At 43.2% G+C, this 23,127-nt stretch overlaps 1 protein-coding gene across 2 annotated transcripts in view; it reads left to right on the top strand.

Moving 5' to 3' along the window:
• LOC133462256 (neuronal PAS domain-containing protein 3) overlaps window positions 1-23,127 on the top strand; it is a 331,973-nt gene that overhangs the window by 225,766 nt on the left and 83,080 nt on the right. For both annotated transcript variants that reach the window (XR_009784244.1, XM_061743401.1), the window contains exon 6: window positions 16,889-17,066. Coding sequence is in view for 1 of the 2 variants with exons in the window: in XM_061743401.1 (XP_061599385.1) it covers window positions 16,889-17,066 (178 nt within the window). In the remaining variant the exon portion in view is untranslated. The remainder of the gene's footprint in view (window positions 1-16,888; window positions 17,067-23,127) is intronic.

Raw genomic sequence — 23,127 nt, 5'->3', positions numbered from 1 at the left:
GGATGTTCGTTTACTGCTGAAGGCCCGCAACACCGCCTTCAGATTGGGAGACGCACAAACCTACAGTACAGCCAGGGCTGAGCTGAAAAAGGGCATCAAGAAGGCCAAGTACTGCTACAAACTAAAGGTGGAGGAGCAATTCTCCAACTTCAACCCCCGACGGATGTGGCAGGGCATTCGGGTCATCAGCGACTTCAAGCCCACCAGCCCCCCCTCCTCTGACACATCCTTCCTCAACGAGCTGAACGAGTTCTACGCTTGTTTTAAAAAGGATAACCACACACCAGCAATAAGGGCAGAGCTGACTGCCAACCACCCGCCACTAACACTCTCCCCCACTGATGTTGAAGCAGTGTTGAGCCGGACCAAGGCACACAAAGCTGCAGGCCCTGATGGCATCCCTGGACGTGTGCTCAGAGCATGCACTGGGGAGCTGGCGGGGGTCCTGATGGACTTATTCAACCTGTCCCTGACCCGTGCTTTTGTTCCCACCTGCTTCAAATCCACCACTATTGTGCCGGTACCGAAGAGCTCCACACCAGCGTGTCTCAACGACTACCGCCCTGTGGCCCTCACCCCCATCATCTCCAAGTGCCTAGAGCAGCTGGTCCTGGCACACCTCAAATCCTGCCTGCGCCCTACCCTGGATCCCCACTAATTTGCCTACTGCAAGAACAGGAGCACAGATGATGCAGTCTCCACAGCGCTCCACTCTGTCCTCTCACACCTGAACAACAACACTTATGCGAGAATGCTGTTTATAGACTTCGGTTCAGCATTCAACACTGTCATCCCGTCAAAGCTAGTAGTCAAACTTGCGGACCTGGGCATCACAGCTCCCATCTGCAACTGGCTACTGGACTTTCTGACCAACAGGCCACAACATGTCCGGTTAGACCACCACTGCTCCTCCACACTCACCATCAACTCTGGCGTATCACAAGGCTGCGTGTTGAGTCCATTCCTCTACTCCCTCTTCACCCACGACTGCAGACCTGTACATGGCTCCAACGCCATCATCAAGTTTGTGGACGACACCACCGTGATTGGCCTCATCAGGAACAACGATGAGTTGGCCTACAGGGAGGAGGTGAATCACCTGGCTGCATGGTGTAAGGACAATAACCTGAGGCTCAATACCTTAAAAACCAAAGAACTGATTGTGGACTTCAGGAAAAATGCTGTCACTCATCCACGCATCCACATCAACAGTGTGACAGTGGAACGTGTGACCAACTTCAAATTCCTGGGGATCCACATTTCACAGGACCTCTCCTGGACAACAAACTGCTCCAACCTGGTCAAGAAGGTTCACCAGCACCTCTTCTTCTCGAGGACTCTGAGGAAACACCACCTCTCTTCAGACGTGCTGGTGAACTTCTACCGCTGCACCATCGAGAGCATCCTTACCAACTGTATCACAGTCTGGTACGGGAACTGCTAGCGCTGACCGGAAGGCACTGCAGAGGGTGGTGAAAACCGCCCAGTGCATCGCCAGAGCTTCACTTCCTGCCATGAACACCATCCACAGGAAGCGTTGTCTCAGGAGAGCAACCAACATCATCAAGTACTCCTACCAACCGGCACACAGACTGTTTGCCCTCCTGCCCTCTGAGAGGCGTTACAGGAGTCTGCACACGAACCACCAGGTTCCGGAACAGCTTTTTCCCCACAGCTGTCTCCCTGCTGAACTCTGACCCCCCCAAGGCCCCCACCCCCTTTCACTCACACACACCCATCACCCCCCCAGAAGTGAACGGGGCTAGTACCCACTAACTCTTTGCACTATTCTGCACACCTGTACATACTATAATTGCACTTGACTTTTTTACCAACTACCTCCTTGCACTACTGTAAATACTTCCACACTGTGAATGCTGCAATCACCCATGTACATACTGTAACTCAAATATGTTGTAAATCATATAATCAGATCTCATCTGTTTATTATATATATTATCACTCATTCATGTCTGACCTGCACCTCATAACAACAGTATTTATTAATCTGCACTGTGTACATACATATATACATATATATATACATATATATATATATATATATATATATATATATATATATATATATATATATATATATATATATATATATATATATATATATATATATATATATATATATATATATATATATGCTGTACATTGTGTTTATTTCACTGCACAATCACGTCCGGTTAGATGCTAACTGCATTCCGTTGCCCTGTACTTAAACATGTGCAATAACAATAAAGTTGAATCTAATCTTTCATTCTTTAAAAATATTGAAAGGAAACCATCTCTTCCCGCATTGATGCAGTGCAGATAAAGAAAACCAACAACGACATGACACTCAAACTGTAGAGACTTCATCTGCAGCTTACCTGGGCACTGGTTGAATCTCATTTAGGAAGATAATGCCAGATGATGCTCATGGGTAAGCAAAGTGGGGTGGGGGTGTCAAACGGGGATTCATGAACTTGAAACTCACGTGACGGTACACAAGAAAAAAAGATATTGGTGATAAAAGGCACTAATTAATCAATAAGATAAAGTGATGGTCGGGTTGAACTTTCAGGTTTTTCCAAATTTGGTACAAATAATTGCTGTAAAAGAATACTACTTATGTCATAATTCCTACTACCTCAACTTTGAACATTGTCAGGGATGAGCTGACAGTCAAGTACACTGGTCAGGACTAGAGATGCACCGATCAGGATTTTGAGGGCCAATCTCCGATCACCAAAAACAGTATCTGCCAATCCCGATATTGCTGATCACCAATCACAGCGAAAAATCCATAAATTCTTCAATATTGTTGTCTCATGTACACAACACTAATATTGTATTATTAGGTATAAAAATGAGGAAATGAGCAAGTATCATCAATTGACCACTGTTTTATTGCAGGCTGAGGCAATGTGCAATATTTCACACTCTAGAGACTCTTAGAGATGATTTAGACTAGCTTTCCTGTGGTAATAAATGTGTGTACAACACAACATATGCAGTGCACCAACACAGACAACAGTAGACATGTCACTCTCTTAGAGTTGATACAAGTTGTAAACTATAAACCTTAGTTTTCCTGTGGAAAAAGGAATTAAATCTTAAAATAAAAAAATAATTATGAATTATTAAGCTTTGCAAACGCTCTAGCGATAGCATCCACCGCGTGTGAGGAAACTCTTGAGTGAAGGACAACTCTTTACACTAGAACTCAAAATGTCCCTTGTGAAGTGACTGACACGACTGTCATCCTGAGTAAGACTTTTGATGTGACTGTTCATAGTTTGGTTTAACTCCGACGGACATTCATCAGTGAAATATTTACGACGCGGCAGCGCATCCAAGCTGCTAATGACAGGTTCAAACCCGCTGTCTTCGGCTAATGATCAAAATGTATACATCAATCAATCAATCAATCTTTATTTCTAAAGCCCTTTACAACACACAGGGTGACCAAAGTGCTTTCCATTAAAATCCACATTAAAACAAAACAATTTAAAAACAACATAATAAAACCATTAAAATTAAATTAAGAATATTTCACATCAATACTATGTATTAAAAGCCAGTCTAAATAACCAGGTTTTAAGTCTGGATTTAAAAACCCCAAAGTCAGTGATGGTGCGCATTTCTGGGGGCAGCTTATTCCAGAGCCTGGGTCCAGCTACCGAGAAGGCCCGATCACCCCAGAGTTTAGTCCTGGTCCTAGGGACTTCCAGTAGGAGCTGAGTTGAGGACCGTAGGCCTCTAGTGGAGTTCTGAACTCGCACTTGTTCACATAAATAAAGAGGGGCAAGCCCATTGAGGGCTTTAAAAACAAAGATTAAAATTTTAAAATCAATTCTAAAAGAAACAGGAAGCCAGTGAAGAGCAAATAAAACCGGAGTGATGTGTTCGCGACGTCGAGTACTAGTTAAAAAGCGTGCAGCAGCATTCTGAACAAGCTGAAGACGGTTAAGAGAAGACTTGGAGACACCAACATACAACGCATTGCAGTAGTCAATTCTAGAGCTTATAAAAGCATGAATGGTTTTTTTACATCCATTACCTTATGATGTAGTTCTTTATTTTTCTTGCTGTTGTTGCTGTCGTTGCTGTCGTTTATAGTTTTCTGTTACGTTCAGCTGAGTTAGCAGGGTTCCTGCACGGTCCTGTTCTTTATATACTCTTTGATGTGAGAAACTTTCAAATTTCTTATCAGCTTTGTTGTGTTGAAATTCCTTTGTAACATTCCTCCTCGGGGTATCTCATTTGCACACAGCTTTCAAACTCCAAATTTGTTGTCGTTTTTGGACATTGTAAAACTCCCATACCGGCGATGCCGTTTTCAGTGTTGATGTTTTGTAGAGCCTCCTTAGGACAGCTTGGTCTGAGGTGTGGGAACGCACGCGGGGGCGGCGGTTTGTTGTTGTAAACGTCATCGGATCGGCCTGCTTTGAACTATTATTTTGAGAATTCCAATCAAAACCGATGGGGGCATTATCGGCCGATACCGATCAGTTGCTGTAGTCAGGACTGTGTACTACCTGTAATAAAAGCAGAAGAATTTTGCCATTTTTAGTGCTTTTGATCTCTCCATAGGTGATAGAGGTTAAATTGCCTTTAAAACACTGTCTAAGATTCATTCAGCCTCTCATTCTCTATTCCATCAATACTTTCTTAAGCATCTTTGTTACCTTTGCCACAATGTCCACTGTAGCACTTTGAACTGGTTTCGTAGTTGTAGATGCATGGTATAACACTGCAAGCAATATGCAGTTGTACTAGCGTTACAAGAACTGGAACTTACTTTGTCAGGTTTTGCAACAGTTTGTTAAATAAAGCAAACTTTCATCAAATGCAGCCGAAACTCATATTTGAACCTGAACAAAAGTCCTTTGTTCTGCTTTAAGGAAAAAAAAAAGTTGGAAAAAAATTAACATAACCCCCAGAGGCAGAAAAATGGAGGAAGAGAGAAGAAGATGAAACAAGACAGCAAGATAAAGGTATGTTTCCTTAACTTGGTAACCTGTTTGGTGTGAAGTAGGTAGTTATGTATATAACAAGCTAGTTATGTTGGCTAAACTGTCTCTCAAGTTAGGAAAGCCCCTAAATATTTTTGGAATATGTTGCAACTTGTTTTTATATATGAGAACAAGAAATCAAACTTTTATAACCTAGACACATTTTTGTTTGCCTTGTAAGGTTAATATCTTGTTATTAGCTAATGTTTCTGCATTTTCATGATACAGATCCACAATTTTGATTAAATTGCTTCTGGGTATAACTTTGTGAACTTCATCATCAAACAATGACACAAGCTATATTGTTGTAGTGAGGTCATTGTTGGAGGAAGCATGGCAGCCACAGGTGTTCTATACACATACAGTACACATACACATGTTCTATACAACATGCTCTACCACTCACAATTTGAGTTTGAAGACACCCGCGTATGTTTTTATGCTAATGTATTCCAAGACTGTCTTTTTACTCTCTTTGTATCCAAATAGTTTGAATAAAGCTTTTTTTTACTGTCTATGATTAAGAGTCACACATTGGTAGGAAATGACAACAATTCCTCACTCTCTAGCTAAGTCAGTTGAGAAACTAAGTGGTCTTTCATTTATATACCTGAAGAAAAGTAAAGCTAAACTTAATCAGAGATGTTAGTAAATTAAATTTGTTCTTGTGGTCATATTATGAAACTTCTCCACGAGCGCTGTTATAGTTTGACATGATGTCAGCTGAGGGGAAAACTATTTTTACTTTTAATTTCTTTAATTCATGTGAATTTATTAGGCATTATTGTTAGGCATAACAAATGGCTTGAACCCTCCCTTAAACGTGATTGACTATGTAAATATTTTGGACGGCATTTTTACGTTGCTGGGTAGTTGGAAGAATTATTGTTATTATGGTTGACGCATCAGACTTTTCATTCTGGGGCCCAGTGCTTGCATCACTCCCGATTGTGATTTCTTCTTTCAAAGGGAATTTAGTTGATTCCACACCGGAACTACTTCCAGGCCTCAATTTTTCTCACTACTGGTACCTTTTATCTGCCTCCAGATTCCCCAAAAGGTCCAATCGGACTCCTTCTCCTTGACAGCATCCCTAATTGCTGGTGTCCACTATTGCAGCTGGGGATTACTGCCATGACAGAAAACCGATCACCCCATGGCCGCAGCCCTGGTCAGCACGCCTAATAATGGAGGCATGGAAGTTTATCATACTCAATGTCTCTCGCCTCCCTTGGGACGTGGTCAGAGCTCTGCTGGAAATGGGAATTAAAGCTCTTTCTGACTGGGCACGCTGCCAGATTTTCCAGCGAGTTGGGTCTACCAGGTCTGACCAGCATCTTCCCCCACTACCCGAGCCAACTTACCACCAGATTTTGATCAGTTGACATGTATGTTCTCATCTTCATCCTAGTGTCCAAGACCAGCACATATGGACACCCTTATCCTTGAACATATTGTTTGTTATGGACAATCCGCAATGAATACAGGAGTCCAAAGTCCAAAATCCAAGTCGCACTGTTATTGCTGACGTAAACATTGAAGTCTCCCAGCAAAACAAAGGATTCGCTAGCAAGGGCACTCTCCAGCACCCCATCCAAAGACTCCAAAAGGGTGGGTAGTCAGAGTTGCTGTTTAGGATAGGTGTAAACTGCAGTCAAGACCCGTCACCCAACCCAAAGGTGGATCAAGGTTACCCTCGCATTCACCAGTGTAAACGGCAGTTGCCAAGGGGCAATAAGTATTCCCACAGATGTGTGGTGCCTCATTTTCTTCTCAAGGAAACTGCTTCCAGAACCAAGCCATATGTTGAGGTGACCCACGGCCAGCAGAGGGCCAGAGAGAGGATCCAGCAGTTAGCCTGCTTATCCCGTCTGAGCCGAGAGAGACAGCTAGTAGCCCAAACACTACTACTGACACAGTCCCAGACCTCATCACCTGGGATGAAATTCAAGTGCAGCCACCCAGGTGCAAAATGAGGAAAGGGGGGCCAGACTTAAAGTGTGCACCCCCGTTCACCCTCAGGCCCACTGCTCAATGCGTTCAAGATGAAGCACTGAGTCTGAAACACCGCCAGTCGCATAATCTGAAGGCTGTGAATCCAAATTTCTGGGAACCTTTCCCTGCTGGACAAAAGCTTGTGTCAATTGGTTTAAACCCCCACTTTGACCTACCTTTTGCACATCATAGGAGAACTAATTATTCATCTTGGCACAGGGACCATCTGTATCAGGAATGTTCTGGTGAACCAGACGATCCTGGCCAGTCACATAGACAAGGCTTGCGTCTCCGCTACCTTGAGTTCCTGGCCGGTGACATAGAACACTTTGACTCAGACGATCCAGGGTCAAACATTGAGAATTATCTCTGTGAGGTTCAGGATTGTCTCGAGATTTGCCTCAGGCATCATCCAGAGAAAAGGTAAAGCTCCTCTGGAAAACCACAGCCAGGGGCGTCCGTGCTTTCATAAGATCCCTCCCACCTGAAACCAGAGACTGCTATGAAGCACTCTCTCAGGCTTTACCAGAAGAGTATTCTTCATTCACTGACTGGGCCTCAGCTACTCTGGCTGCTTCTTCAATTAAGCACCAGAAGTCAGAACGGCCAAAAAAATACTACTGGCGTCTGAGAGCTGCATTCTTCCAGGGAGGCAACACACCAGATTTGGAGGAAGATCATCATTTTAAGTCTCTCTTCCTTCATAATCTCCATGAAAGCGTGCAATGTAATGTAACCCTTTACTGCAGAATGAGGGACCTCAGCATGCAAGGAATCTGCGAGTACGCACAGCTGGCGCGGGAAACACAGAAATGTCCCACTGTAGGTTCTGAGAGTGGCCCACAGAGTGACAGCTTGGCATTTGAGGGCAGAGAGGTGCCCCAGCCCGATGCTGACACCAGGGTACGGCCCAAGAGACGGCGCAGACGCCGTACATCAGCAGGCTGACAGTGCCAGGGTGGTGCAGGACTGAAAAGGGAAGCTACTATCTTCAGCTCTTTAGCCCGAGCACTGAGCCAGCTGCATGACATGTCTGCAGTTGACTCACACAACTCAAGTGATAGATTTTTCTGACCCAGAAGTGAAAATCATCCTCTCCTGGAAAAGGGGGGTAGGGTATCTTGGAGTGTTAGGGAAGAAAATTCATGCCTACACTCACAATTTGCATGCTCTCACATCTAACGCAATTTTATTTTATTAGGGCCCGAGCACTTACAGTGTGAAAACCCTATTGTATCTGTAGGAATTTTTTATTAGGGCCCTAGCACTTACAGTGCAAAGGCCCTATTGTATCTGTAGGAATTTTTAGGGGCCGAGCACTTACAGTGCGAAGGCCCTATTGTATCTGTAGGAATTTTTACGGCCCGAGCACTTACAGTGCAAAGGCCCTATTGTATCTGTAGGAATGTTTAGGGCCCGAGCACTTACAGTGCGAAGGCCCTATTGTATCTGTAGGAATTCTTTATTCTTTATCCTTTAGGTGTGTTATACATCAAAATGGTCGTCTCGATCCTGCGACGATGGGCATTACTTTTCTCAGTCAAAAGCGTTACCGTGGCGACGATAGATGCCAAAAAGCGCGCCCCCCCTTCATCTGATTGGTCCATATTTGATAGTTCCTACTTTTTGCCATAACTTTTGAATGGTTTGACATAAAGAGTCATGGGTGGTGTCATCAGACTCGGTTTTGAGTCCTTGAACATAATTGGTGCAAATTAGCCCCGCCCCTTCAACTGATGCCTGAATGTGCACAAGGGTGCGAGGGCCCGTTCATCGCTGCTTGCAGCTTTAATTTTAATTTGGGTTTGTAAATAAACAATCTCAATCGTAAAAAAAAAAATGTTTGGATAGATATAAATCAAGTGTATGCAACTTGCAAAGAATGATGAGATATCTTTAAACTAGATAAAAAGTAGATACAAAGGCATTATGGCACATTATGGTGTTTGAATGAGCTTCTGTCTGTCAAAGAAACAGGTGAACATCAGTCGTTCAGATTTCTCATACCCCTAGTGACCACTTAAAGATGACGATTGTGGCATATTTGTATTTTATTCACAAATACACACCTTGAAGTAACAGAAAGGGCTTCAACCACATCTGGAGGGAGGTGGATGGCACCAAGTCCAAATAGTGCTTGTTCTATGTTTCTATTGTTGAAGCAATAGACTGGAGCTGTGGCCTCAAGGTTGTTGGTGCATACTATCATGGCCATCCTCAAACCCAGTGGTGGACACAGCTGGTGGGAGAGGCCATCAAGCTGGAGAAGGATTGCTGTCAAAGATTGGTTAGCTTGTGGTATTTGGAAATTAGTCAACAGGTCCAAGCAGGGCACGCAGACTGCAGACGATGAAAACTTGGGTATGGAAGGAGTCATCTGAAAGTCACTTTTAGTCTGCACCAATAAGGTTCTGTCAAACCATCACACTGAGAATAAGGAGCCGTAGGCCTCGACCAGTGGAGTTGTCAAGCATGTGATGTTAGGATTTCAGCTCTAATTTGCACAGATGATGTGGTCCATTTGGCATCATCAGGTGGGAACCTTCAGCTCTCATTGTAGTGGTTCACAGCCAACTGTCAAGCAACAGGGATTAAGATCAGTACCTACAAATTTGAGACCATGGTTCTCAATTGGAGAAGGGTGGAAAGCCCCCCAGGCCAGGGGTGAGTTGCTTCCTCAAGAGTTTAATCTAGGGGTCTTGTTCATTAGTGAGGGGAAAATTGAAGATTGTCAGACAGTTCACTGCAACATCGGCAGTGGGGCACTGTGTACACTCTGATGTGGTGAGAAGAGAGTCAAATGATAAGACTTTCTTTTGAGTGGTCAGTCTTTGTCCCTAGTCTTGGTGTCCTGTTGTAGGAACTGGAGGAAGTGGCTGGGAATAGGGCAGTCTGGGCCTCTGCCCGGCATCCCAGTTAGGAATAAACAGAAGCTGATGGAAGGATGGATTGTAACTATTTAAGTGGACATGTGTTTAAATTCTACTGAAATGAATGAAGAAATTGTTTATGCTGTACATAATTAGTTTTTCAGTTTAGCCAATACTGTTCAATAATTGCTCGGGGGTCATGTTCTGGGTCTCTGGAAAGCATCTGGAGACAACGTTTGTTGTATTAGACGCTATATAAATAAAATTGAATTGAATTGAATTGTTCTGAAACGTGATCTTATATATATTCAATATATAAAGTTCATAAGTTTAGGATTTCACATTAAACAAGTGAGGTTAATGTAGACAATTCAGTGATATGTTCATATCATTCATAATTATCCCTTTTTTCTCCAGATGAGACTGGAAAAAGGAGATAGATGGACTTAAAGGGATTTCTTGTTAAAGTGATGGCCATTTAATCCCTTTTGTCCCTGTGGACCCCCCTTAGATGCCTTGACCCTGGAAGAAGAGCCATCCGTGACTGCCTCCTCTGGCTCCCGGTCTTTGTGTTTGCTTAACTTCTCCATCATTGACATTTTGCTACCAAAAATGTTTGTACCAACGTAAGTGCTGGGTACAATTATTGAGTGTGAATATCCTCAAAGATAACCCACTGTGTTACTGTATATAATGTTTGTTTATAAAATGTTTATAAAATTATTTGGTGATATCGCTGATGTATTGTAAAAGTAAATACACTGTAGTCATCAGTGTTTCACTTTAGGTAGACTGATTTTTTTCGTTGCTGTGGCATGCACTTTTTTGTGGCATGCATTTTAATGAGAGAGGAATGGAAACTTTTGCTATGTCATTAATATAATTCAAATTCAACTGTCATAGACAGTTTTTCATCCAAATAAATGTTAGTCTTTTACAAGGCCACCTAGTGCAAAAGTGCAGATTATTATTATTTATTATCATTATTTAGGAGTCTACATAATAGTATTTTCACCACTCAGTAACTGTTATCAATACATGGAACATTTATCTTCTGAAGCAATAAACAAATCCACAACACACACACACACACACACACACACACACACACACACACACACACACACACACACACACTGTGGATGCATTTCATCAGAAAGAAAGTGACAACATGACAGTAAGTGTAAAATGTGGACAGCCACCCCAACCTCCATCCATACGTCCATCCATCTTGTTCCACTTATCCGTTTTCAGGCAGTGGGAGCAAAAGCCTTAGCAGGAAGGTGCTTCCTTCTTCATTCTCCCTACCAACATTGTCCAGCTAATCTCAAGGGATCTCAAGGTACTCCCAGTCGAGCTGAGAGACGTAGCGCCTCCAGCGTGTCATGGGTCTTCCCTGGGGTCTCCTCCCAGTGGGACATGCCAGAAAAACCTCACCAGGGAGTTGTCTAGGAAACATCCTATCTAGGTGCTCGATCCACCTCATCTCGCTGCTCTTGATGCAGAGAAGCAGACAAGTCAGAGTCCAACTTTATGACGGGGATGCCCACAAAAAAGGGGGTCCAGCACACCATCCTGTCCCCGAAAGATGCCGAAAAACTGGTCCACGCCTTCATCTCCTCCAGGCTCGATTACTGCAACGCACTTCTCATCGGGATCCCAAGCAAGAGCCTTAAAAAGCTCCAATACATCCAGAACTGTGCTGCTAGGATCCTGATGAGAGTGCGCAAATATGACCACATCACTCCCATCCTCCACTCACTGCACTGGCTCCCCATCTCCTCCCGGACTGAATACAAAATCTCCCTACTCACCTACCAATGCGTTCACGGCAACGCTATCCCCTTACCTCAAGGAGCTGATTCATCCTCAGCCCCCCACCCGCACCCGTTCAACGAACAAGAACAACCTCCTCAAACCCACCAAGACTAAACTGGTCACAATGGGAGACCGGGCCTTCTGCTCCGTTGCCCCTAAACTGTGGAATGCCCTCCCCGCCCACCTGAGAGAACCACAGACAATTGACTCTTTTAAGAGAGGGCTTAAAACACAACTTTTTAACAAAGCATATACGCTAGCTATGATCAATGATTTTTTATTTTTATTTTTTATTTTTTTCTCTTGTAGCACTTTGAGATTCTCCGAATGGAAAGTGCATTATAAATTAAATGTATTATTATTATTATTATACTCTCAGAGTAAACTCTGTAGATAGAACACACCTTCTGGTCCCTCTTCTTGAAGAAGGGAACACTCTCCATGTCTGGTCATTTAGGGACACTTTCCCTGATGCCTACACAATGTTTTAGTGGTATGTCAGCAAATATTGCATTTGCAACACACCTGGTGTTTTGCCACCAAGGAGCTTTTTAACCACCTCAGTGACCTCAGCCTCAGAGACAGGTGAACCTACCTGGCCTTGGGCTCTGTATCCTCGTCAGAAGGCATCTCAATTGAGGAAGTCTTTGAAGTATTCCTTCCACAGACTCACAACATCCCAAGTCACGGTCAACAGGTCTTCATCTCTTCATAAGACATACCACGACAAGTCCAATGACACACCCACATAATCGATCATTAAGCATCAACCCAGGGTGTCCTGGTGCCAAGTCCACATATGAAGTCCAACTACAGAACACCACTAAAGTTTCAGATTGGGCGCTAGGGGGTACATTCCAATCACACCTCTCACTATCATTTCCCACATGAGCATTGAAGTCCCCCGGCAGAAGGAAGAAGTCCCTAGTAGAGGCACTTTTTAGGACTCGTTCCAAGGACTCCTAAAAGGGTGGTACGCTGAGGTGCTGTATGGTGCATATAAACAAGCAATAGTCAGGATCTTTCCCCCTTCCGGAAGGCAGAGGGAGGCTGCCCAAGCCATCTCAGCTGAATCCTCGCAATGTGAAAAAGTCGCGGCTCGACTCCGAGCTCCCCCAAGTGACTGAGCTTCTCACTCTATCTCTCAGTGAGTGTCCAGCAACCCTAAAGAGGAAACTCATCTCGGCCACTTGTATCCGCAATCTTTTCCCTTCGGAAAGTTCATGACCAGCGGTGACGGTGGGAGCGTAGATTGACCAGTAAATCGAAACCTTTGCCTTTCAACTCAGCTCCTTCTTCACCATGACGGTCCAGTACACCGACCACATAACTGCAGATGCTGCACCACTCCATCTGTGAATCTCACGCTCCATCTTTCCTCCACTCACAAACAAGGCCCCGAGATATTTAAACTCCACTTCACTTGAACCATGACCTCTCCACCTACCCAGAGAGGGCATGCCACCCTTTTCCGGTGGAGAACCATGGCCTCGGATTTGGAGGTGCTGATTCTCATCCCAAGCGCTTCGCACTTGGCAGCAAACTGCCCCAGCACATGCTTAGGGTCCTGGCATGATGAAGCCAACAGGACAACATCATCTGCAGAAAGTGTGGTTCCCAAACTGTATCCCCTCCTGCCCCCAGCTACGCCCAGAAATCCTATCCATAAGAACTAAGCCCTGCCGAAGTCCAACATGTACTAGTCTAACTTACTTCTGGCAATGAAAACCAAACTCCTGCTCCAATCATACACAGACCAAACAGACCTTAGCAGAGGGCGCCGGACCCCATACTCGCAGAGCATCCCCCACAGAATGCCACGAGGGACACGATCAAATGCCTTCTCCCAATCCACAAATCACAAGTGAACTGGTTGGGCAAATTCCCATGAACCCCCAAACACCATGTGAAGGTATGATCAAGGGAGTTGATCCAGTGTTCCACAACCAGGACGAAAACCGCACTGTTCCTCTTGAATCCGAGGTTCGACTATCGGACAAATTCTCCTCTCCAGTACCCTGTAGACTTTACCAAGAAGGCTGAGAAGTGTGATCCCCCTATATTTTGAACCCCATTCTCCGGTCCCCCTTTTTGAAAAGAGGCACCACCACGCCGGTTTGCCACTCCAGTGGCACTGTCCCTTTCTTCCATGCAATGTTGCAGAGTCGTGTCAACCAAGATTGCCCTACAACATCCAGAGATTTGAGGTACTCAAGGCAGATCTCATCCACCCCCGGTGCCTTGTCACTAAGGAGCTTACGAACTTACTCAGTGACCTCGGTTTGGGTGATGGGCAATACATCCCAGAGTCCACAGTCTCTGCTTCCTCAATGGAAGGCATGTTAGTCGGACTGAAGAGATCCTCAAAGTATTCCTTCCACCGTTCGACAATGTTCCCAGTTAAGGTCAACAGTTCCCCATCTGGACTTTAAAAATTGTTGGCAGAGTACTGTCTGAGGCACCAGATGGTTTGCCAGAATTTTTTCGAGGACTAGAGGCATGGTAGTGCAGCTGCCTCACAGCTAGAAGGTCCTGGGTTCAATTCTCGCTAGGGAAGCTGTGGGTGCTAAGGGCGTGTTTACTTCCCCATTATTTCAGCACCCACACCCTGGATGGGTTTGGCAAAAGGGCCTTTCTGTGTGGAGTTTGCATGTTCTCACCGTGGGGGTACGATCTTGCTGGAATAACTCAGTGCTGTGCCCTCCCGGGGTTTGCAGAGAGAGAGAGAGCAATGCCCATGACTGTCAATTAGGTAGGAGCACTGGGTGACAAAAAAAGACAAAGGAAAAATCGGGGGATACAAATATTTCTTTGAGGCCGACTGAAAGTCCTTCTCCATGGCCTCAACAAACAGATATAAACATTTTACCTTTTGATTGTTATTCTATGTTAAAATAAATCCCCATCTTTCCCCATCTTTTTGGATTAAGTAGTTGTTGTAGAGGTGCAACTGGTCCTCTGCTTTTTAATCCATCAGCACTTCCTTCTCTATGTAAATCACGGCCAATATTTACGATTGGACCTGCACTGTCATGTTATTCCTGACTTTCTCATTATAAGTAATGACCTCATGCCTTAACTTCTCGTCACAAGTTCTATCCTAGTGCTCCCAAATATTTTTAAGCATAGGTACTTTCCTTTGACTCAAAGAGCTCTGGTGGTCATGGACCGATTCGGATGAAATTCTTAAATGATAAAATCAATCTTTTGCCGACAACCCACTTTCGGTTTCAAATATTTGACACTTCCAACAGTACAAGCTTCTGCTATGATGCTGGTATTCAAGGACACTAACTTGGGGTACCAAAATACCTTTCAAATGCTTTTCTTTTCTGCACCAAATTAATGTTTGAGTAGTCTTTACATGACCAAATAAACGTTTCATTTAACTTGGTTTCTTTGACAATTAATCTGGAAAGGGCTTGGAAAATGAAATTGAAAGCAAAACAGTCACATTCTTCATCACATTCTTGATCTAACAGTTTAGTTCATATGTGCACCCTCAACCGGAGGAATAAACACCCACCCACCCATGATTGCTCTGCACTCTATAAATTAAAGACCAACCAGTCACAAAGTTGAAACCACAGGCCTTTCTTTCCATCACAATCACACAAACATTTGATTGAAAGGATTTACTGTATTCCCATTCATTTTGTTTAGATACTTGAAAGTCTTGCCTCGCATTCATAAAATTGGGACACTTTAAAGATTATCTTTGAAAAAGTCTCAATTTAGGGCCCAGAGAATGTCTCCTCTGGAAACTCGGTATAATGTGGCAATAAATGAGACAAACAAACAAAACATATCAGTATAGCTTGAACCATAGCTACTGTATATAGGGAATTCAAAAGAAGACGTATACTAGCAATATGCATAATTTGTTGTTCTTCAGAGATGGACACTAGGTCAGCTTCTGGGGAAAAGATTCTTCCTGTTTACCATGGGTTTTCTCTCTGTGCCACACTGAGTAGTGTGAAATTAAATGTTGTTGAATGTGATGTTTTTTGTTCTTATTTTTTTGCTAGGATACTTTTCTGTCACTTGAATGTTATGAATACACAATAAGTATCATTATTAAATTGTACTTGACAATGAACTGGGTTATTTTGATTACAGTGAATTGGCAAACATTTGATTATAAGCAATATAGTTTAATTGAAATATTAAATCTTTGGTGGTTTGAAAGGGACTGTAATAAATGCGTTTGTCTTCTCTGTAAATTGCTGTGAGATGACTTGTAAACTGTATAAATAACTGAAATTAAATCAGTCGCATCTCGGAAGAAATGTCATGGAAAGTTGTTCAAATACACACACACAACTTCTGTATACTAATAAAGTTTGAAACACCTATGTTCAACATATGTTCTATACTCTCAGGATATATGCTATATAAATTTGTTCATGCAAATGGGTGGATGAGAAACATTGTAAAATTTTGACTTTGTATCAGTAGGCATTTCTCATTGTAGCAGTGTAGTTAACAGTCTAGGTAAATTCAGCTGTCCTTTAAAGCAAATAAGGATTTCTCCTTTTCTTTAAAAGCCAGGTGTCTCTGTCAAAGAGAAACTAGATAACATTAAGAGTTGTTGCAATGAAGGGTGAAGACTCAAATATGTGGAGACTGGAAACTGGCAGAAGTAGCAAACAAATCCTTTCAATAGCGAGCCAAAAGCACTGGTGGAGCAGGAAATCCACAAACAAACAGAACTAACCACCAGGGGAAAACCAAACGGGCAAGAGAGCACACAGAATATGACAGGGCAGCAAAACAAACTGGTAGGGTAAAGAGAAAAGACTAGACAAGGTACTATAGATTTATAGGGGCTGATGAGACAAAGGTGTCCAAACAGGAGACAAATAAACCAAGAGACAGACTTTAAAACTAAAATAAAAAGCAAAAGTCAAAAAAAGTTATGAAAATAACGCAGGGGAAAAACTCAGTTAAACGAAAACATGTCTTAAGCCAAATTTAAAAAAAAAATTAAATAACTGAACATTTTACCTTTACTTTTATCTTGTACCTTCGAAAGCAACTAATAAAAGACAGAACAACACTCAAGAAGAGGATGAACAATGCACAATAAGAGGTGATGGTATTGGGAAGAAAGGCAGGGAAAATGAAAGACGTAAATGAATGTATATTATATATTATCATTTTAACTTACAACATTTTAACTTATTGTATTTACAGGTTGAGCTAACTGGAAGCAGTGTGTTTGACTACGTACACCCCGGTGATCATGTGGAAATGGCAGAACAGCTCGGCATGAAGATTCCCTCAGGCAGAGGGATTTCTCTGTCTCAGGCTGTCAATGACGACGGGGCATCCTCTACTTCATCATCGTCGCATTCTGAGACGCCTGAACCAGGTAGGCATTGGGGGAAGGAAACATTAAAGGTTGCTGTCTGAAGGATTGTGTCATTACTATTCAGAATCTTGGTCCTAAGAAATGACACAATGTCAATGAGAAGGACTTAAGACAAAAAGGGTACTTAAATCATCTACACGAAGACCAGTCATTGCCAACTGGTCAACGTTGTAGTTGTGTCAAACAACCAATAGTGGCTGGCACCAGGAATAAGTCCTAGAATGTTGAAATGTATAAATATCTTGCAGAAATAAACATATTTACAGCCTGGCTCTACAGAAAGAAAGGTTTTGGGCTCCATATAATTTCACCGCCATGATTAGTATACCAGGTGTGATTTTTGTCAATCATCAGTTGAAATTATATTACGCCTCAAATGTGAAGTATGTCAACCTGGTTGGGTTCCAGATTGACTCCAAAACTCAGTTTTCCAGGATTGGCCCACCCTAGTCCTTCCAAGTTGACTAACCACGCCCCTGGTCAATAGCTTCCTTTGCCTGGAGCTGCAAACTCTAACCAAATTCCATTGGAACTCTCCAATAGCTGAGGGTTCTCCATTGGAGTCCTCAGCTATTGGAGGGTCCCAGCAGAGTGTGGTCAAAGGTCCTTGTGTCAGCTTTAGCAGTAGTCGTCTCAGATGTAGTTTTGCTAGCAATATCTTAAGTATGGATGTGTGGACCAGTTAGATCAAAATGAATGCAATATCACAGGTTAGCAGGGGTTAAAGTAAAAAGAGTGAAGTTGTGCTGGTTGCGACAGCAACGTCAGAGCAGTCTTAAGCTCCCTGAGCTCATTAACAAGGACATCCTCTCTATGCCTTTGGTTGAGCAGGAAATTCTTGAGAAGGTAGGCCAGCTCTGTCCCTTCTTTGGGTTTGCCCTGGACCTGTATCATTGAAGGGCCCTCTTCAGTAGACCTCCTAACCTTGGCCTCATTTGGCTGTAGATGGTGCATCTTTGCCATAGCCTTCTTAGCCTTAGGTTTGGCTGTGTTTTCCTCAATATCGGTGAGATCCTCCTCCCCTGAGCCTTCAGAGCCCACAGTGGCCCAACCAGCTTCTTGATACCAGAGAACGTAATCCATCCCTTCCCCTATATGCCCCTCTTTTGGACCCTCTGCGGCCTGTCATCCTACCAAATGTCACACCTAGGCTTAGGCGAAGGTAGTGTAACACCTCAGCACTAGACCAGAAACTCTCAACATAAGTAAGGGATGGAAGAATGAAACAACAGGGCAAATTTCAGGGTGATTTATTTTCTCAAGGCACAAAAGTGGCAATTTACTTGGGGTGGTCGCAACATGCCTGTGGTGAAGACAAAAAGAACACCATTAAACCCAAAATACAACTTAACAGTATGATAAATCAATCCAAATACAACATACAAACAAGCTAATTAATTAAACAAAGAAAATGTAAAAAGACTGGTCAAAAATAAAAAGTAAATTTCCTCTTTAAAGCAGGCAAAACAGCTCCTCACAGTAGGGGCAGCAGGGCAAAAGTGTGAACTGAGGGTTTCACCTTCTTTTAAATCCACAGCCTTCTACAACACTCCACCCAAGCTGCATAAACATCATGTTTACTTTTAATCAGGGTCCTAGGGATGCCCCCGATACCATTTTTTTCCCACGAGTACGAGTATTTTAATTTGTGTACTCGCCGATACCGAGTACCGATACAATACTTCTACCACAAAAATAACTAGGCTAAAAATGCAATGAATTGGAAGACAGGTTTTATTTGCAACAGATAAATTCAATAAAAATAAATAAAATGAGTACAATAACTATTTTAAACAAAACTCAGCCGGCTGGGCTTTCCTCCGTGGCCCGGTCAGCCCCCTGGACACGCGCCGCGCCGACAGCCCGCTAACATGGCCCGTGGGTCGTCTCTTGCCATTGTCTGTCGCTTTTGAAGAACCTGAGCTAATGTTGCTGTTGTGGTCTTGCAGTAACATTAGTAACCTCCGTATACTCAGCTTTATGATGCGTCTTGAGATGTTTTATCAAGTTGCTGGTATTAAATGACATATTCTCCTTTCCTACTCTTGACACCTTAGCACGTAGCTTGCAGTCTGCCTTGCTTCTCCCTTATTTTGAAATATGTCCACACTGCTGACATCCCGTTGGCATTAATTGTCCCTATCTTGCCTGAAACGGCGCTGCCAGTCTCACTCATGGATATCACTCTCTTCTCATCACCATGCTAAGCTTAGCCGACTAGCGGCTAACCGGAACAGCTGGCTGAACAGCGGCGGCTCTGCGGCGAGTACACAAGAGTCACTAACCAGTAACTACAACAACAATGAAGTGGTATCGGTACGTGGTATCGGAGAATTTTTGCGAGTACGAGTATATGAGAGCAGTGTCGGTATCGGGGCATCCCTACTTTTAACCAATTAATCATTTTAACCTGTTTTTATTTTATTTTATTTTTATTTAACCTTTATTTCACCAGGAAACAAAAACTTGTTGAGATTAAAAATCTCTTTTACAAGAGGGTCCTGGCCAAGACAGGCAGCAACACAGTAACATGACATATGACACGACACATAACAAAACAAAACACTGTTGACATTACTCATAGCATTTGCAGGCAGAATTGGACATCTCAAGATCTGTCAGGAGCGATTTAAAAGCATTAAGTGAGACCAGTTCTCTGAGATTCAAGGTGTTTTGCAGCTGGTTCCAGGAGGAGGGCGCAGCATACCTGAAGGCCTTCTTTCCCAGCTCGGTATGCACTCTAGGGACAGATAGTAGCAGACGCTCCTGAGAGCGTAGATGGTAGCCTCCTGATTTTTTACGGTCAATGTATGACTAAGTATATTGGAATCAGACCAAGTATAGCCTTATAGATGAAAATGTACCAGTGGTTGAGCCTGCAAGTGGACAAGGCCAACCAACCCACCCGGGCATACAATGCACAATGGTGAGTGAGAGCTCTCATATTCGTAATAAATCTCAATGCACCATGATAAACAGTGTCAAGCGAGTGGAGGCATTGAGAAGATGCATGCATATACAGAATGTCACCGTAATCCAGCACAGACATAAAAGTGGCTGCAACCAACCTCTTCCTAGCATCAAAAGAAAAACATGCCCTATTTCTGAAGAAAACCCCCAGTTTCAACTTAAGTTTTCTAACAAGTTGATCAATTTGTGGCTTATAACAGAGAGAGTCATCAATCAGAATTCCCAGGTACTTGTATTGGGACACAGTCTCAATCTCAAAGCCCTGGGACGAGGTGATACGGGGGATATTCACAGGCTTAGACCTTTTGTTTGAGAACATCATAAGCTTAGTCTTATCAATATTCAAGACAAGTTTAAGGTCACCAAGGGCGCGTTGCACAACATTAAAAGCCTCTTGTAAATAACAGAGAGCCTGGGTAGGGGTAGGGGCGGAGCAGTACAGAACTGTATCGTCTGCATACAAATGAAACCTAGCGTGGGGAACATTTTGACTGAGACCGTTGATATAAATAATAAATAGTAAAGGTCCCAGAATCGATCCCTGAGGCACACCCTTGGACACATCAAGTGGGCTAGACAGGATGCCTTCTGCCTGTACACACTGAGATCTGCCAGATAGGTAATTCTCAAACCAGCAGACAGCCTTTCCTGATAGTCCTACACTGGTGAGTCTTTGCAATAATAATGTGTGGCCCACTGTATCAAAGGCTTTGGATAGGTCAATAAAAAGGGCTGCACAGTACTGCTTGTTGTCTAAAAATTCAATAAAATCATTGACTACTTTTAGAGCCGCTGTCACTGTACTATGCTTTTTTCGAAACCCTGATTGAAAATCAGATAGGATGTCACTTGAAGACAAGAACTCCTTGAGCTGTTCACTTACAAGAGATTCTAAAACCTTCACTAGGGTGGACAACTTACAAATCGGCCTGTAGTTATTTAAAACAGTAGGGTCTCCGCCTTTTAACAGGGGAAGAACAAAAGCAGATTTCCATATGTGGGGGATTTCACCTGTATCCAACGAGAGATTAAATAGTTGAATCAAAGGAGAAGCAATACAGTCCGCCGCTAGCTTTAAGAAGTAAGGTTCCATTTTATCAGGGCCGGCTGATTTGCTAGTATCTAAAAGTTTGAGGGCTTTGCACACCTCTGGGGTTGTAAATGGGCTAAAAGAAAAGGCTTGATCCACTGCGACATGACCATCAGGGGTATCAGGGGAGGCTCCACAGTCTCTGTTAAGAGACTCAAATAGGTTGCCAGAGGCAATGAAGTGCTCATTAAAGCTGGCAAGCATTTCTTCCTTGCCCACAATTTTCTGTAACCCCTTCATAATGCAAGGTGGGAGCTCTATACACTTATTGTCACTGGTAAGAGACTTGATGGTCCTCCAGAATTTCAGTGGGTTATTCAAGTTGTTTGTTGTTTTTGTGAGAAAATGACTTGCCTTTGCATTTCTGATCAATACCAGATTTCCTGGCTCTATTCCAGGCAACATTGCGCTCATGGAGGGAGCTGGCTAACTCTGGCGAGAACCATGCATTATTTCTCCCTATGACTCTATACTTCCTGAGAGGTGCACGTTTGTCCACAATTTTATTAAAACCATCAGAAAAGAAAACCCAGGCATTTTCAACATCAGGAATGAAGTTGATTCGCTCCCAGTCAACGTGAGACAGGTCTTGGAGAAACGCCTGCTCATTGAAATGTTTAACATTACGCTTTATAATAATACGTGGCTTGGCTTTAGGGACTTTAGGTCTAGTGGGGCTGTCGACAATCTGAAAGAGATTCATTGAATCACAGCAGGCTTTAAAATCGCCAGATACTGGGTGTAGCCAGTTCCAGTTGAGATCACCAATCATAACAATTTCCTTAAAATCCAGATCTGATATGAGCTGCATTAAAGAGGGCAGGGCATCACTGACAGCTGAAGGTGTCCTATAGCAACCAACAACTGTGATATGGAGAGATTTGGATACCTCAAGATCAAGAGCTAAAAATTAAAATTGCTTGCTCACTGACGTGGTAAGAAGCACATTCACATGGAACTGCTTTCGCACGAAGATTGCTACACCCCCACCCTTTTTGGGTCGATCCGCTCTGAAAACATTGTATCCCTCAATGCAAATATCAGAGTTACTAACAGATTTACTGAGCCAAGTTTCAGAAATAACGATTACGTCAGTAGCAGTTGATTGGGCCCAAATACGGCTCATATCCATTTTAGCTAATAAACTACGTACATTCAAGTGGATAAAACCAAGACCAGTTCTCGATTTAAAATCAGCAGGGGTGTTAAAATCAGTAACAAGATTAGGGCCTGGATTGGGTTTCACATTTCCTGAAATCAACAAAATTAAAAGAATAAGACATCTCTGCTTATGTGGTGTAAGCCTAGTGGGGGATTCTCTCTTGGAGGACCTATTCAGCTCTGATACAAAGTCACAAAGACCATCTAGCGAAATGGTGAAGTTGTCTTGTAGGGTCATGATACAGAGCAAACTGTTCAAATCCACATAGTCAGAAGCCTATGTTTTAAAACCTGTTTTTAGTAATGTCATTTTAGCAGTATTTATTCCCAATATCACCCAAAAAGGATCATTTGACTTGGTTTGATCCACCTGCACTCCTCCCTGATGCAGGTGGACTCAATCAGCAGCAATCAAGGGTATTTACACAGGACAGATTTGACCAACATGGCAGCATGAACTGAGTAAACCCACAGTGCTCCAGGTGTCCATTGCCTGTTTGTTGGAGGTTCATTGTCCACAGGTGAGGGCTACAGTGGCCATGCGCTCCCCATGGTAATAGAAGCCAAATGGCTTCAGGTCAAAATCTCTTCTTCATCCTCTCTAGTCCTCACCAAGCAAAAATGCCAACCTTATGGTGGAGGTGAAAAGACAGGATTTCCAGGGTAGCTGGGGGGGTTTGAGGATCTTTGTAGCCCTTAACCTGCAACTTTTTGTGTAAATGTCCTGCAGGGCTGGGGAGAGTGGTGTTCTCAGCGGGGCCAAAAAGTCCTATCTTGTGTAGCTTCCAATCCAAAAGGCAGATTTCTTCACAATAATTTTGATATGCTAAATCCAAGACA

This window comes from Cololabis saira, chromosome 16 (genome assembly GCF_033807715.1).
Source record: "Cololabis saira isolate AMF1-May2022 chromosome 16, fColSai1.1, whole genome shotgun sequence".
NCBI classification, from domain to species: Eukaryota; Metazoa; Chordata; class Actinopteri; order Beloniformes; family Belonidae; genus Cololabis; species Cololabis saira.
The sequence above is the reverse complement of the archived record's forward strand: the minus strand, read 5'-3'. Positions and strand labels throughout refer to the sequence as shown.